We start from the raw sequence: 14459 nt of genomic DNA, 5'->3' as shown, positions 1-14459 counted from the left end.
CAGCCGCCCCTTGATATCATAAGATACTTGTTAGCGTCTTACCCAAAAATGGGCTCACAGAAATTATCATTCATCAGTTGCCCGTTGTGTCGCGAACGCTTCTTTCTTGTGAGTACCGGAGTTGCCTTTCACCCGCATGCGGCCTTCAATACACGTATGGTCTCCACCGGTTTTCTCTCTTGCTTTCTGCGCTACCACTAACCATTTACTAACAGGCCCCGGTTCATCTCTACTGAACTTAGTACTCTTAATACTGCATGTTCACACAACCACTGGGAATACCAATAGTATCTAGTGAGCGAAGAGTGGTACAGAAAAGCGGTGGTATGAATTCAACTGAAGTTTACTAATACCAAATTGATTCGACTGACAGACATCCTCACCACCTGCTCTCACCCAGATTTCCCCCGTCTTCATGATCACTTCTCTCTCTTAGGCGTTTACATACTGTGTTCGACTTACATACTATCGCTATCGGTTTACCGATTTTTCACGTCAAATAAGGCAAATGCTTCGATTGGCCTATATAGGTGCGGTCACCTGCTCAGCCTTACGATTATGAGTCATGGTACTGACACGGACGGTGAAGAAAACCAAACCAACCTTGTCTTTGGCTTTCACGTATGATTCGAATATCTCGGTAGGTCTGACAGGTACCGATACCTTTCTTGTCACCCAAAGAAGACAATATGGGTACCACCAATGACTACCAAAGTTCTGATACAGTTCGGGACAAGAAGCATCGTACGTTGCGAAATTCTCTGTCGAAAGCGCTCCTCTTTGCCCCCAAAACATGAGTAAGGGAGCAGACAGTAATCCTAAAATCATCGGGATTCTAGGCTTATTGATGAAGAACTGAAAAGGTGATCTGTACACTGTGTTTGACCAAAATATGGGGTCTTTTGACACCGTGGCAACTGGACCAAATTACCGAATCCTCCATGCGTTCAGATACGATTCTGATTCTATACAGATACACAACGATACCCTTTACATTCAGACTAGATTTCACTTAATTTGTCTACCTTTACCACCATACAACGTAGCTCCTCTGATACCAATTGGATCACCCTTGACTTTCATCAATTTGACTCCCGGAGCCTTGAGACTGGGTTGATCGGGATCGAAATCGTGTCTGTTCGGCATCATCATCTCGTCAGTACCCAACCACACTTCCAAGCCCTTGACAGATTGCCCGTCCTTGTAGAACCACAGATCCTCCGTTTTGATCTGCCAAGTCTCCAGTCTGTTCTGTAGATCTTTGAGGATTTCCGCACAGGCAGGATCTTTAGCTAGATCGTTGACTTCCAACGGATCATTCTCGAGATCGAACAGTTGTTCGGCAGGTCGGAAGATGTAGTCTCGCAAGGATCGACTTCCGAGGAAGACAGGAGTTTGAAGATTTCGGATACCCTCGAAGGATAAGGATGAATATAGATCGGTAGCGAAGGGGAAGTCCAACCTCCAGGCGATATTTCGGTGATATTTGTACTTTCGGGTACGGATGGCTCGAGTGGGCCAGTAGTTGGCTCGTTCATGGTAGGTATGAGAGCAGAATACATGATGAGGCCATTCCCCTTCTCGTACCACGTCCGATCTCGATAAGATGGGAAGGATCGATCGACCGAGTCGGTCTGGCGAAAGTTCCTTGGTTTTAAGGTTGAGAGGAAGACCGGCGTAGTCCAACATCGTGGGTAAGATGTCGAGGAAGCTGACCATGTTGGGATTGACAAGCCCTTTGACGCCTTTAGCTACCAATGCAGGATCTCGTACCATAAAAGGCAGACATGTACCGGAATCATATAGGGTAGTCTTGGAGTTGATGAAAGGTGGACCGTTATCACTCGTGATGATCACCAAGGTGCTTTCAACTAGACCTCGTTTGGCAAGGTTGTCGAGAATGAACCCGATACCTTGATCGAAACGATAGATTGCTCGGTAGTATTCGACTAACTCTTGTCGGAGCTCAGGGACGTCGGTGAGCCAGTCTGGGACTTGAACATCTTCGGGACTGACCTCGATGTCTTTCACCCTCGGGTCGAATGGACCGTGATTATTGGCGAAACCACCCCGCGATTGATCTCGATGAGGGTCATGGAACCCTACGCAAAGGTTGAAAGGCTTGTCAGCTTCGATGGCCTTTTGGAAAAAGGCATCACAGTGGTCTCCGAACATGGCAGAATCTCTGGTTTCAATATCATCGAAGATTGTCCAGGGATAGGTAGACTTTACCCCGACATGGATCTTTCCAACGATACTATGTGCATCCGGTCAGCAAATCGCTTTTGATACGGACACGAACAAACTCACCCAGTCAGGTAATCCGCCCTATTGAACAATTGAGGTAAAGTATCAACATGCTCGAATGTTTGGAAATGCGTGGCGACTTGATTCAAACCATATTGACCGTTCTCATGGGTATGGAGTCCTGTGTATATGGTCGATCGACTTCCAGAGCAAGAAGCTGTACTGGCAAACGCTAGATCGAACCGGACACCTTCAGATGCGAACTTGTCGAGGTTGGGTGTAGTGATGCTTTTACAACCGTAAGCTCCGATGTATTTCCCAAGATCATCTGCAACGATAAAAAGGATGTTCTTGTGATCTTTAGTCATGTTGGGGATGTATTAGGAGTATGAGTGGAGCAGTGTGGACGTGGGTGTTCTGGGTAGCTTGTAATTGACAGATATGTCGATAGCTATTTAAGCACCACCGTTCAAGAAAGCGCTCGGTTTCATTCGGTCCGAGGAGCAACAATCATCACGAGTTGGTGATACAAGCATTCCGCATTCCCCCCGTCTTATCTGGAATGAGCAGTGTATATCTGGAATGTGATTTGCAATACTAGCGCCCTATCGATATGGAATGGTTCAGGGGTCATGGGACCAAGGATGAATACCATCGGCAACCCGAAGAAACGGGTTTGTGGCCCAAGTCTGTCTAACTCCCTGGACGATCATTAGCTCCACACTTGGCCCCATGGCGCAACATTGAGTTGTTATCAATGGGAATGGGAAGGCTCAGGGTCTAATCGTGATAACCAATTGAAGTGTTCGAGGTCAGATGACTTGAAAATGAATATTTGGGAAGATCCCACCATTTCTCCCATTCCATTATTCGTTACACGTAGCAAGTTTGGGAATCCTGAATACAGGATATTCCCAAAAGGCCAAGAAAGAGATCTAAGCATTCCCAAATCAGTCAAGACAGTGTCAAATCGACGCACGGTAACTTCCTGAAATCGATCAATGGCGCAGGGTATATATACGTTAAGCTTGACAAGAATGCTGCGAGACGATCCTGACCTTTTCCTAACTTGACCATCTCTTCGATAGTGAACGAATCAATATGTCAGTCAAAGCAGGGTGGAAGCAAACTACCCCCTTTCTTGTCTTCTGTGTGATCGCTTACGCATGGGGCGATCTCATGTTCGGAATGTAAGTAAGCAAGACGGTCTTTTGTAGTAATGCACACGGACTTACCTATCTCCCGTGTAGTGATACCGGTTCCTTCGGCTCCCTGCAAGTGCTACCATCATGGTTGAAAGACTTTGGTCATCTCGATCCAGCCACAGGAAAGTACAGTAACCCTACCTCTAGGACGTCAATCATGAACTCTGGTGCGTATCTGGTCTGACCACGTATTCTGTGGATGCTGTACTGACTGTCCGCGCTTAGTCGTCTTTGCTGGAAAGCTGGTAGGCACCATGGCATTCGAGCCGATTGCGGAGAGAATGGGATACAAGAAAACGATGTATATATCTGCAATCATTCAATTCATTGGGCTAATCGGTACGTCAACAATCTTTGGAACGATCTTTGGTGTATTCGCTGATTTGTTGTACCTTGGTAGTCGAATTGACTGCAAAGGTGAATCGGATGGTAAGATCATTGTTGAACGTATATTGACATCAACTTATCATAGAACTGGCAAGTCTTCACCGTCGGAAGAATCATCGCTTATCTATCTGTGGGCATCGTGGAGAATTGCGTCCCCTCTTACATATCCGAGATTTCTCCGGCTGGTGTTCGGGGCTTTATGTCGGGTACTATGACGGTACTGGTGACTGTTGGCAATCTTTGGGGGGCTGGAATGAGTCGTATCTTCGCTACGGAGACGAGAAAGATCGGGTGGATTGTGAGTACAATCCATACGAGGCCTTCTCAATCACAACATCCAATAGCTGATGAACCACTTTCAAGATACCTGTCGCCATTCAGTTTGTACCTGCTGCTGGTATCCTACTTCTTGTGCCATTCACACCTGGTAAATCCCTCTGCAGAAGCACAAGTATTGGCACACTCTGACAGATTGTGATCTCACAGAATCACCTTGATGGCTCGTCAGCAAAGGCAAATCGAACGAAGCGATCCGAGCCCTTGATCGCGTTCGTCCAGCTCACGACGTCGCTAGCGGCGTCACCGCAATCGAAATACAAGCATTCGAGTCCGCCATAGAGGACGCTCGTAATATGAGAGAAGGCAGATGGCTGGATCTATTCCGTGGTACATTCCGTAGGCGTGCTATTGTGAGTCTAGGCTTGAGGTCGGCATCAGCTGACAGCTAGATTGTTGGGCTCTTGTTCTGGTTCTACCAATCTACTGGTGTCCAATGTGAGTGTCTTCTTCCCCAATATAACGTTGCTTTTTTATGTTCTGACGAGATTGACTGGGCCTTTTTTTCTCTCACACAGTCGTCAACATATACGGACCGACGTGAGTCAGACATCCTGTTCGTATAGACGTATGCTAAGTCTCATGTAGCTTCTACACGTCAATGGGATGGTGAGTCATGCAAGACCACTGTACCAAAGGCAACGTGTTGACTTGGATTATCAGGGGTGCAATGGCTTTCACTTATTCCGTAATCGCTCAAGCTTGCGGTATCTTCGCCACGATCGTGGGTATCGTTGTTATCGATCATTACGGACGTCGACCACCTATCATCCTCGGGTCAGCATGCTGCATCTTATTCAACGCGCTCATCGCTGCACTCGGCTCCAAGAAGAACCCTTCTGTGACCGAAGGACACGCGGTCATCGCGAGTACAGTGATGGTGCTCGTTGGCAGTAAGATGTTCCAGTGTGTTTCATGTGAGTGGCAATTGGTACTCTATATTTTATATCGGTGATTGCATACAGTCAAACTAACCGCTGAATGCAGTCCTCATGGCGTCCGAGATTGGAGGGAAATCCATGAGAAAGAAGTGTGAGTCTGCACCGCTCAGACATAGCCGATGACAAAGCTGATTCAATCCACTGCAGTCATGGGTTATGGTACTTCGGTCGATGTACTTTCCGCCTTTGTGTTCACTTTCTGTCTGCCCTACCTCCTAAAAAAGCCAGGAGCTGGGCTGGGTCCCAAAGTCGGCTGGATCATAGCGGGTGATTCTCTGTTCGCGTTCATATTCGCAGTGTTCTATGTTCCTGAAATCGCCGTAAGTGCCCAACTGACTGAGTACCTGTGACTGGCTGGCTAACTGTATGGCATGCTCCCAGGGTCGATCCCTAGAAGAAATGGACGAGCTATTCGAAGTAAGGCCATAACCCCCTTGCGTCTTGATATCCAAGCTGACTGTAAAACCACTCTCAGTTGCGACTTTCGGCCTGGCAATTTAAGAACGCTCAAACAACCGGTGTGGGTCACCGAATCGCACAAATGGAAGCTGGAGAAGTCGCTGGAAACAAGCTGGAAATGGATGATCTCACTGTGAGTGTATAGACCTGTAACTCGTGCTGATGCTTCCCAGGATGATCAAAAGAAGTATGAGGTGCAACGAATCGAGAACACATCCGCATAATCGATGATTTCTTCTTCCCTTCAGTGGGACGAAGGGAGGAGTGTGTTGCTCCGCAGCCATCAACGGGCAAGCAAGGTTGGTGATTTGTAGAATGATGTATTTGTAACTTGAGCTCTGACAACCACACAATCGAATCGTGATCTGCTTCGTCCTGTCGCAAACGTGGGAATGCTCGTTTCTGCTCCTGACAACGACGTATTTGGGTCGGAACTTATATCTCAACTATCGGACCCGAGCTCAAGGGGTGATGTGTCAAATTCTTGTATTTATCGGCAGCCAGATCCCCAGATACAGTGTGAGACCATGATATACTGATCGCTTGCTGGCAATACATTTGCTGGAGACAGCGAGGAGCTTGCAGCGTTATCACTAGGGGTTCGTGCTGTCTCATAGAGGTGATCAACCGTGACGTCAAGGAGATAGACAAGATGTCCCAGCCGCCTTGGCCTCGGATTGATCTCTCGCCATTGATCGCCCGTGCACTCTGTATTGTCTTTCACTGGCTTGTGAGAAGAGAGTTGTAGACCACGTTCAAGGGAGCGAGTGGCGCTATAGCTTTGTCGACAAGCGTCTCCTGGATCGTTCAGAAGCCGTTGCAGTGTACCACTATATAGCATACAACTACTGAAGCTATCTGCTAAATATAATTGTATAATTGTACCTGTCAGCTGCATAGCTCTTTCCGTGCGATTTTCTTGCGTCCTCCCCTAAATAGTCGGAGACCATCGTCACCAATTGATGACCTTGCGATAGTAATGGTGTCCTGACCGTCTCAGCCTTTTTCCAAAGATGTAAAGAAGCAGGACCAAGCAGTTGAAGGCCAAGCTGGACAGTGCAGCTGAGATCGCAAAGTTCTTCAGGCCCCACGTGAAAGCCCAAGGTGTGATCGCGTAGCCCTAACACACACAAAGACTTAGCAGTGCTACTTAGGTCTGCTGACAGACAAAGGGAGTTAAAACTCACGAAACCGAACGTCAAGCACATGGCGATGGAGATGGTCGCGGTCAGATACGGTGCGGCGTCCTGGACACTTGCGTGTACTCCTGTCAAATCGTCTGGGTAGATGGGATGGAAGCAGTCAAACGCGTAGGCGAGGATGAGAGTCGTCGCCAACGGTCCCGCTGCGTTCAGCACGCCCTCGCCTAACACATATACGATCCAATGCGCTCCGTAGTAGGGTCCGAGTCCCATCATCAACAAACCAATGGGTACCAATATTGTGGGTATGGCGAAGAGGCGAAGCTTGTGTTCGGGCTCGCAAATGCCGTTGTTCGCTCTCGCCATTCTGAGCGTGTACCAATCGGCAACGTAGCCGCCGAAGAAAGCTCCGGGCAGAGTAGTGATGGCCGGAGATAGGTAGGTCAAACCAACGCTGTCCGCGCTGAAGTTATAAGGGGGATAGGACAGGACGCCAGACGACAAGTAGGCGATCACTGTTGGGCAGATCAGTATCCGTTGATGTATGACTAATAACGCAAGACTCTCACTATTGAAGTATACCTGGTAGATCCCGTAGATGATCCCGCAGCAGAAGACGATGGGGGACACCGTGAGAGCCAAAGGCTGTACCAGGCCTCGCCACATGATCCCCTTGGAATAAGGAGAAAGCTTGCCGAATTGTCGAAGGTTGGGACCTGGCCAGGAAGAGATGGGTCTGGGTGAAGCAACAGGAATGGCCGCATGTGCCTGTGTGTCGGGTGACACCTTATCTTGAAGGTCATCGTCCTTCACGCCTCCTTCCGATAATGGCAAGCAATCGTCGCCGCCTTTAACTGGCAGGTTAAGCGTCGCTTCTGAAGAGAGATACGGGACGGCACATTTGAAGTTGGTCTCCTCAAGGAATATCAAGAGAATAATAGCGTTGGCTCCATAGAGCGCGGATGTGAGCCACTGATTCGGATCTCAGCAAGGATGTAGACCGACGGGAAGAAGAGGGGATGTTCACTCACAATGATCGCTTTCCAGCCAAGACCGGTGTACACGTAGCCGCATACCATAGGTCCCAGTAAAGCACCGAGATACAGAACGCAGACGTATAGACCCATAGGCGTAGCTCGCTCATGCAAGAATGACTGAAGCACGCCAAGTCAGATCGGAACGTTGAGTAATAATAACGTGAAGACACGTACGATGTCTGCGATCGAGACCTCGACCAACGAGAACGATGGTCCGCCCATGAAGCCAAGCAGCAGGCAGCGGGCTATCCATTGGCTGTTCCCGCTGACATACGCCGTCCACACTTGTAGACCACAAGCCGCGACATTGCTCAGTATATACACCGGTCGCTTGCCATACGCCAGAGCAGCGGGCTGGAAGATCAAGGTGGAAAGTCCGATGAGAAAGTACGAATATCCAGAGCCCGCATTGAGTTGATCCAAGGTAAGACCGGTCGCTTCGGTCAAGGGGACATAGATTGCGGACAACGAAGCCACGGAGAATGCGCTGGCAAACGTATACCTATAAATAGGTTGCCTAGTTTAGCATTTGCTATGATGTTTGGAAGACTGTCGGTGAGAAGCACTCACCAAAGCAAGCAGGCTATCTGTATCAGCTTTCGCCCTCGACTCCAGTTGAGAGGATCCTGCGGATCATCCGAAGGCGTTGGGATGAGAGTGATCTCGCCGTGATTAGGTGCGGACTCGCCTGAATCATGAAAGATCCTGAGAGTACCTGGTACGTCAAAGTTGTCGTTCTGTGTCATGGTGATGCAACGAGAACAAACATCAGGGATGGGAGGGATGGGTGCTCAAGCGAAGCGAGGGCTATACCCTGGTGTGTTTAATATACAATCCGCTTATCACCGTATGGGGGTTAGTTCACCCGCGTCCAAGTAGATTTAGCTACCCTATCTAAGGGCTAGTTCAATTCAGCCTGAAATATCAATGATAAGAAGACTCGGACAATCACAAGCGAGAAACAACTAAAGCGCGATACCAGTTCATGATCAGGCTAAACTCTTAACCCTGGCGCTCTCTGTACAGTAGTCGCCTCAACGGCGCTACGGAGCATTCGGGGGCCTCCATGGTGTACATAATCGTGAAGGCGTGGTACCGCCTCCCCCCCCTTCCTTTCCACACAATGTCACGACTGCAAGGTTTTATCAACGGGCGCATATTCACATCGGTGGACGAGGACGACACCTTGCACGATGCTATGGTTATCAAAGGGGATACGATCGAGTACGTAGGCTCAAGAGAAGGACCGGACAATGCAAATCTCCAGGTACGTACTCATCCTCGCTGTTACTCAGATCGTTGCTGATCTGCTTGTCCAGGCATGTCTTCGGAACGCAATCGATCTCCAAGGCAAAGTCGTGTTGCCGGGTATCATCGACGCGCATACCCATCTTACCATGATGGGCGCTTCGATGCTCAAGCTCGACATGATTAACCTATCAGCAGCTCAAATTCAGTCGAGACTCCAAACAGCCTTGGCCCGAGACCCACGCGCTACTATCTTACTTGGAAAATCGTTCCTCTTCGATGCACTAGGTCGTCGGCCGCACCGCTTGATACTGGACGAAGTGGTTGGCGAAGACTTGCCGGTCTTCATTGATTCCGCCGACCTGCATTCCGCCTGGCTCAGCACGGGCGCGCTAAAAGCCATCGGCGTGGACGACTTGACACCCGATCCACCGGGAGGCAGTTTTGAGAGAGATGAAAAAGACAGGCTTACTGGCTTGTGTCTAGAGACAGCCGTGACTGAATTCGTTTGGCCATATATCGCTTCTCTCGCACACCTAGAGGACAGGATTCGCTATTTGCGCAATGCTTTCGACCAATACCTCGCTGTGGGTGTTACCGGCGTGGTCGACATGGCAATGTCCGAGGCGGATCTCGCTGCTCTGGAAGAGCTGCACGCCAGAGAAGGTCGGTTACCTTTGAGGGTCTCGGCTCACTGGCTTGTCAACAATATCGGGACCGACGAGTCAAGAGCACAGTCTGTTCGACTGGCAGCACATCACCGAGATCGGCTGAGAAAGCTCGACCCTTGGCTCCAGGTGGTCGGTATCAAGATCATCTCTGACGGTGTGGTCGATTCGTGCACGGCATATCTTACTAAATCTTACGCGAACGGGTCGATGGCCCATCCAATTTGGCCGATGGACGCTCTTGAGCCGGTGGTCTGTCTGGCTGATTCGCTTGATCTCCAGATTGCGGTTCACGCCATCGGGGACGCTGCGTCATCTCAAGCGCTAGACGCGTTCGAGACCGCAATTCGGGTCAATGGCTCTCGTCCAGCCCGACGACATAGGCTTGAACACCTCGAGGTAGTCTCCCCAGAAAGCATCTCTCGATTGGCACGGCTCGGCATCGTCGCATCTTTACAACCGGTTCACGCCGATCCCGTCTACGTGCCCAATTGGCGACTCATGCTTGGTGAAGACGAGCGGTGTGATAGAGCCTTCCCGTGGACCGAGTATGGCGATGCTCAAGCTCACGTCGCCTTCGGTTCTGATGCCCCAACAGCTCCTCATCACTGCTTCCCCAACCTGTACACGGCGACGACCAGACAGTCTGGTGTCAATCCAAAGCTCCCTCCCTCGCAGAATCCGCGCATCGAGAAGCTGGACCGGTTTTGTGTGTCTCTGGAGACCGGGATACGGTATTACACCGCTGGCGCTGCGTTTTCTTCTAGGTGCGAGCAAGGATATGGGCGCCTCAAGCGGGGAATGAAAGCCGATTTCTGCATTCTGTCGATTGACCCGTTTCTCGAGGGCGTGCAGACATTGCGAGAGGCGCAAGAGGGGGTGAAGCAGACCTGGATCGCTGGTGTCAAGGTGTTCGATCGTGGATCACCTAAATGAGATGTATGAGGGATTATGTAACTTGATATCGTATCTACCCTCGGGACAAAGATCTTCATATCGCCTGATTGTCTAGTTGAGCTCTTTTCTTACGTGGCCCAACATCGTGTCAATCGACCGTGCCTGGTCGCGATACATGGATGTAGTGATAGTAGAGCGACACCTTACACATCGTGCTTCATTTCGCTTGTGCGTTCCTCAAATGAACGCTCAAGTGCTCCCATGCATCCAGCCACGAAATATTGGAGGACGCATTGCCTTTGAGCTGATGAACGATGTACGCGTAGCTTGGTAGACATCAATGCGTTGACTTTACTACAGCATTCAAGCAAAGTCGTTAATCGTGCCCCTTGTGCCATTAAATTGTCAGCATTAAGGTAGCTGTCATTGCAGCTCATGCGAAAGAGCAACGGCACCTTTTAAATGGCCCTATCACTGTAAGTGCTCAAGTCGCGGGGCTTTGCGATATAACCAGATCGGATCATCTCCAAGGAGAAGCCACTGGGATCTCGGGAGAGCAAGAGTGTCAGCGATGAGAGAGTAAGCGTGAGAAATGAATGTGTCTTGAAAAGACTTTAGGAATGACCCTCGGAAAGGGAAGTATCATTGTAACGCCCGAGGCGAGCTGGCAAGTCTAGACTGACTGCTCTACTATCAAAGCAGTATCATGATTTCACCACGGAACGATGGGGCTCAAGCCAACTTTTGTCGGGATAGGCCAGTGATATGATTGATATGCATGTTGGTACAACCAGCCTACGACCTATGATATATATACATTGCCCTTTGGGTTTTTCCCAACACTGAGTTCAGTCTATCTACCGCAACCTGAGAAGCAGATCAGTTTGATATATCAATTGGTACCAATCAAAGCGACTTACAAGATGCGTTGCCATTGGTAAGCTGCCCATTCGTGAAGGCTTCATTAGCGTAACGTGATTTGGAATCAGCGCTCGACGGGACATCCAAACCGGGATTGCGCTGAAGCACCACATTAGTATTCAACTTGCTTCACACAATAGCATACGCACGTCGAAAAAGCCAGAGGGTTTGAGGTGGACTCGTAAAATCTCCACTGGCATGATTGGCCAATCTTCAGGTCGTGAGATGTGTGTCACCCCGAAACCTAACGCAAGTTTAGCAGGCCATACGCAGGTTTAACTGTTGTGACACTTACATGGCCAGCAGACAACATCCTTATTGACGATGTTATCATCCCTGTTGATCCATTGTTGGGAGCCAAAGTCTGGTCCACCAGGGTTTTGGTTCACGTGAACATCGGAGGGGAACTTTTCATCATCCGAATACGTCGTCACAAACATCTAGAGATGGTCAGCAAGATGTCTCAGGTAGGTTCGACTCACATTCTGTCGGGCGAACGGTGCTCTGTTCCATACGATTGAGCCTGGTTTGGCCAGCATTGGTGGCATGTCCTTGGAGACTGCAGAATGGGTCAGCGGGAACCACCTCAAGGACTGGTAACGAACGACCTACCGATTTTATAACTGACATTTCCACCAGTACTGAAATGCTGCTTGTTGGGGTTTTCGATCGCCCAGACTCGTGCTTTGGCAGGATCCGCATTGGACACACTGTCTTTACTACTCTTGAACAACGTCTTGACAGTCTTGAATCCGTTACCGTAGAAATTACTATCACTGCCAACATCCTCATCATCGGGGACCGAATCCACTTGGACCACTTGATTCTGTAAACCGTCGATCATCGGGTCAACGCGTAGTGAGAAGAGCTGAAAGAAGAGTCAGTACCTAGTGATATATATCGTACAAATGAAAGCTTACATGTTGATGATGTTGAGCGGCTATACGTGGAGCGACTTCTACCTCGTGCGATGGATCGCGGGCCTCTCCAGGAGCCAGAGCATAGGCGTTGACAATACCAGTAGCTTTGACCTCGAGTTCCACAGACCCGTCAAGACTGAAGTTAAAGTAGAACCCGTACTATCTGTCAGCTCAGGACAAGCTGCTGTGTGACTCACCTCATAGTTTGCGACAGTGCAGATGGAGGAGATGACAAGTTTACGGTTTCTTGCAACGTGAGCCCGGTTATCACGGAAGTCGGTGTCTGATATTGACTGTCAGTGGGGCACGTCTGATAGGTATTGATTGTACTCACGTTTGTGTAAGATCCCAGCGTCCTCCTCGCTACAGGTTATCTTGATAAGCATTTGTCAATGTCCAAGACCTCGAAAGACTTACTGTATGCAAATCGCCGACTTGATCGTCTCAATTCCACCCGATCTAGTCACAAAGTCCGCATCGAGGTACGTGATACTTCCCAAGCAGTCGCACCCGAGGGCAAGGGAATTGGCAAGAGCTCCAACACCATATTCACCCGTATCGAACGCTTGCTTTCGGTGGTGAGGGAAGATTGTCTTGGCGTACTGTCACGGGATGATCAGCTCGAGTATGATAAAGCCACAGGTATAGTCAACTCACTGGAACAACCATCTCTGCTACTGATAATCGGTAGAAGACTGGTCTTGTTCCCTTGACACCATCGTCATAGGTGATATTTGAAAGCACAAGCCCCTCACTGGACACGAACACCACGTAAGCCTTTCTGTAATTTCAAGGTATTGCCAAAAAACCCACCGGAACTCGAATCCAATATGCACTTTCCAATTCTGCCAGCTGAGAACTCGTCCGTCTAACGAGTAGCTGACTCCTTCGGGCTGTACAACGTGAAGCGGTTTCAACGTATCTCGCACCTTGAAAGTTGGGTCATCTAAAGCGATTTGTTCGGGAAGGTAGTTCTGTCCAGACATGGGTGGGGCGAATCGCTCTCTGGGTTCTTTAGCCGCGTGAGCTTCCGCAGACGAAGGAGGATGGGCTTCGCCTTGCTTCTGATTCGTGTGAGGATAGTCGATAGTGAGGACTTCTCCAGTGTGCGAATCTATTGACTGCTGTCAGCTGGCAGTCTCATGCAGCATGACCCAAACTCACCGATTACCGGGATGAAGTCGCAAGGATGCGCGTAGAGATTATCGTTTGGACGGAGTCGTGCAAAGATGAAGCACTGTTGTAGACGGCGTCCAGGGAATCGTTCATCGAGACCAATGCACCAGCCTAAGGAGAGGTCAGTGGTCTTCTATCAAGGGGTCTTGACTCACCATCAACAGCAATGTCTGACTGCTTGATACCGATAGCTTCACATGCTTGTCGAACCTTTTCGTCCTTCTGGCAAATTTCCTCGGCCCATATGAGTTCCTAGATATAAGTCTCGTTAGCACATCACCCCGACTTGTGAAGATGTAACCACTCACCTCAGTTTGGAGTGATGGTTGGATCAACTCGTGCAATGGCGTCCAGACTGATACTGCCGCAGATGTTTGCTTCTGTCCTGGAAGATTCGAGGGAAGGTCGACCACCCCTTCGAAGCTTTGAGATGAGACAGGGCAAATGAGGTGGACCTACATCATCATCAGCATGTCATCTTCGTGAGCGGTGACTTACATCAGCTTGTCGTTTTAAAGGCTCTGTACCAGATGATCCAACAGCTTCGAGATCTTGCTCGTCGAATAAACCAGACCATCGGAGCACAGCGTATTTAGGTGGCTCACGGAGACTGATACTGTTGAATAGAGGTTTGACTAATGGCTTCCCGACATTTTCATGGGTGCCTAAGAACGTTCGTACCGCTGAGACGGCAGTACGGATCTCGTCTGCTGATAAAGGATCGAGAGGATGGGCTGAAGTTGACAAGGGTTTGTCGTTTCCAATACTGAGTGATGACATTGTTGGGATGAGTACCATATTGGTCTAAGTATGATGCGATGGAGATGAGTTGTGTTTATGTCGCATTGTGCCCATGTCCACTTATTCATATATAT

The 14459-nt window shown here is 49.3% G+C and overlaps 6 protein-coding genes across 6 annotated transcripts; 3 read left to right on the top strand and 3 right to left on the bottom strand.

Moving 5' to 3' along the window:
- Window positions 1–1008: 1008 nt before the first annotated feature.
- On the bottom strand, window positions 1009–2615 carry L199_006522 (uncharacterized protein; the record flags this gene model as incomplete). The annotated part of the gene is made up of 2 exons (XM_064892221.1): window positions 1009–2257; window positions 2311–2615. The coding sequence occupies 2 exons, from the start codon at window positions 2613–2615 to the stop codon at window positions 1009–1011; spliced, it is 1554 nt and encodes a 517-aa protein (XP_064748293.1).
- Window positions 2616–3348: 733 nt separating this feature from the next.
- On the top strand, window positions 3349–4336 carry L199_006521 (uncharacterized protein; the record flags this gene model as incomplete). The annotated part of the gene is made up of 7 exons (XM_064892220.1): window positions 3349–3437; window positions 3498–3619; window positions 3678–3791; window positions 3853–3869; window positions 3925–4137; window positions 4203–4266; window positions 4326–4336. 7 exons carry the CDS (start codon window positions 3349–3351, stop codon window positions 4334–4336), a joined length of 630 nt encoding a protein of 209 aa, XP_064748292.1.
- A 716-nt stretch (window positions 4337–5052) lies between these two features.
- On the top strand, window positions 5053–5720 carry L199_006520 (uncharacterized protein; the record flags this gene model as incomplete). The annotated part of the gene is made up of 5 exons (XM_064892219.1): window positions 5053–5092; window positions 5163–5207; window positions 5264–5436; window positions 5498–5533; window positions 5592–5720. 5 exons carry the CDS (start codon window positions 5053–5055, stop codon window positions 5718–5720), a joined length of 423 nt encoding a protein of 140 aa, XP_064748291.1.
- An 807-nt stretch (window positions 5721–6527) lies between these two features.
- L199_006519 (uncharacterized protein) lies at window positions 6528–8500 on the bottom strand (the record flags this gene model as incomplete). The annotated part of the gene is made up of 6 exons (XM_064892218.1): window positions 6528–6695; window positions 6763–7232; window positions 7287–7689; window positions 7749–7871; window positions 7929–8256; window positions 8325–8500. The coding sequence occupies 6 exons, from the start codon at window positions 8498–8500 to the stop codon at window positions 6528–6530; spliced, it is 1668 nt and encodes a 555-aa protein (XP_064748290.1).
- A 377-nt stretch (window positions 8501–8877) lies between these two features.
- L199_006518 (uncharacterized protein) lies at window positions 8878–10606 on the top strand (the record flags this gene model as incomplete). The annotated part of the gene is made up of 2 exons (XM_064892217.1): window positions 8878–9021; window positions 9074–10606. 2 exons carry the CDS (start codon window positions 8878–8880, stop codon window positions 10604–10606), a joined length of 1677 nt encoding a protein of 558 aa, XP_064748289.1.
- An 814-nt stretch (window positions 10607–11420) lies between these two features.
- L199_006517 (uncharacterized protein) lies at window positions 11421–14364 on the bottom strand (the record flags this gene model as incomplete). The annotated part of the gene is made up of 17 exons (XM_064892216.1): window positions 11421–11434; window positions 11488–11587; window positions 11638–11732; window positions 11784–11928; window positions 11971–12047; window positions 12101–12356; window positions 12409–12544; window positions 12606–12691; window positions 12743–12771; window positions 12826–12867; window positions 12962–13010; window positions 13066–13162; window positions 13222–13522; window positions 13573–13695; window positions 13740–13836; window positions 13893–14039; window positions 14083–14364. The coding sequence occupies 17 exons, from the start codon at window positions 14362–14364 to the stop codon at window positions 11421–11423; spliced, it is 2076 nt and encodes a 691-aa protein (XP_064748288.1).
- Between the last annotated feature and the right edge of the window lie 95 nt (window positions 14365–14459).

This window comes from Kwoniella botswanensis, chromosome 1 (genome assembly GCF_036426115.1).
Source record: "Kwoniella botswanensis chromosome 1, complete sequence".
In the NCBI taxonomy this organism is placed as follows: Eukaryota; Fungi; Basidiomycota; class Tremellomycetes; order Tremellales; family Cryptococcaceae; genus Kwoniella; species Kwoniella botswanensis.
The sequence above is the reverse complement of the archived record's forward strand: the minus strand, read 5'-3'. Positions and strand labels throughout refer to the sequence as shown.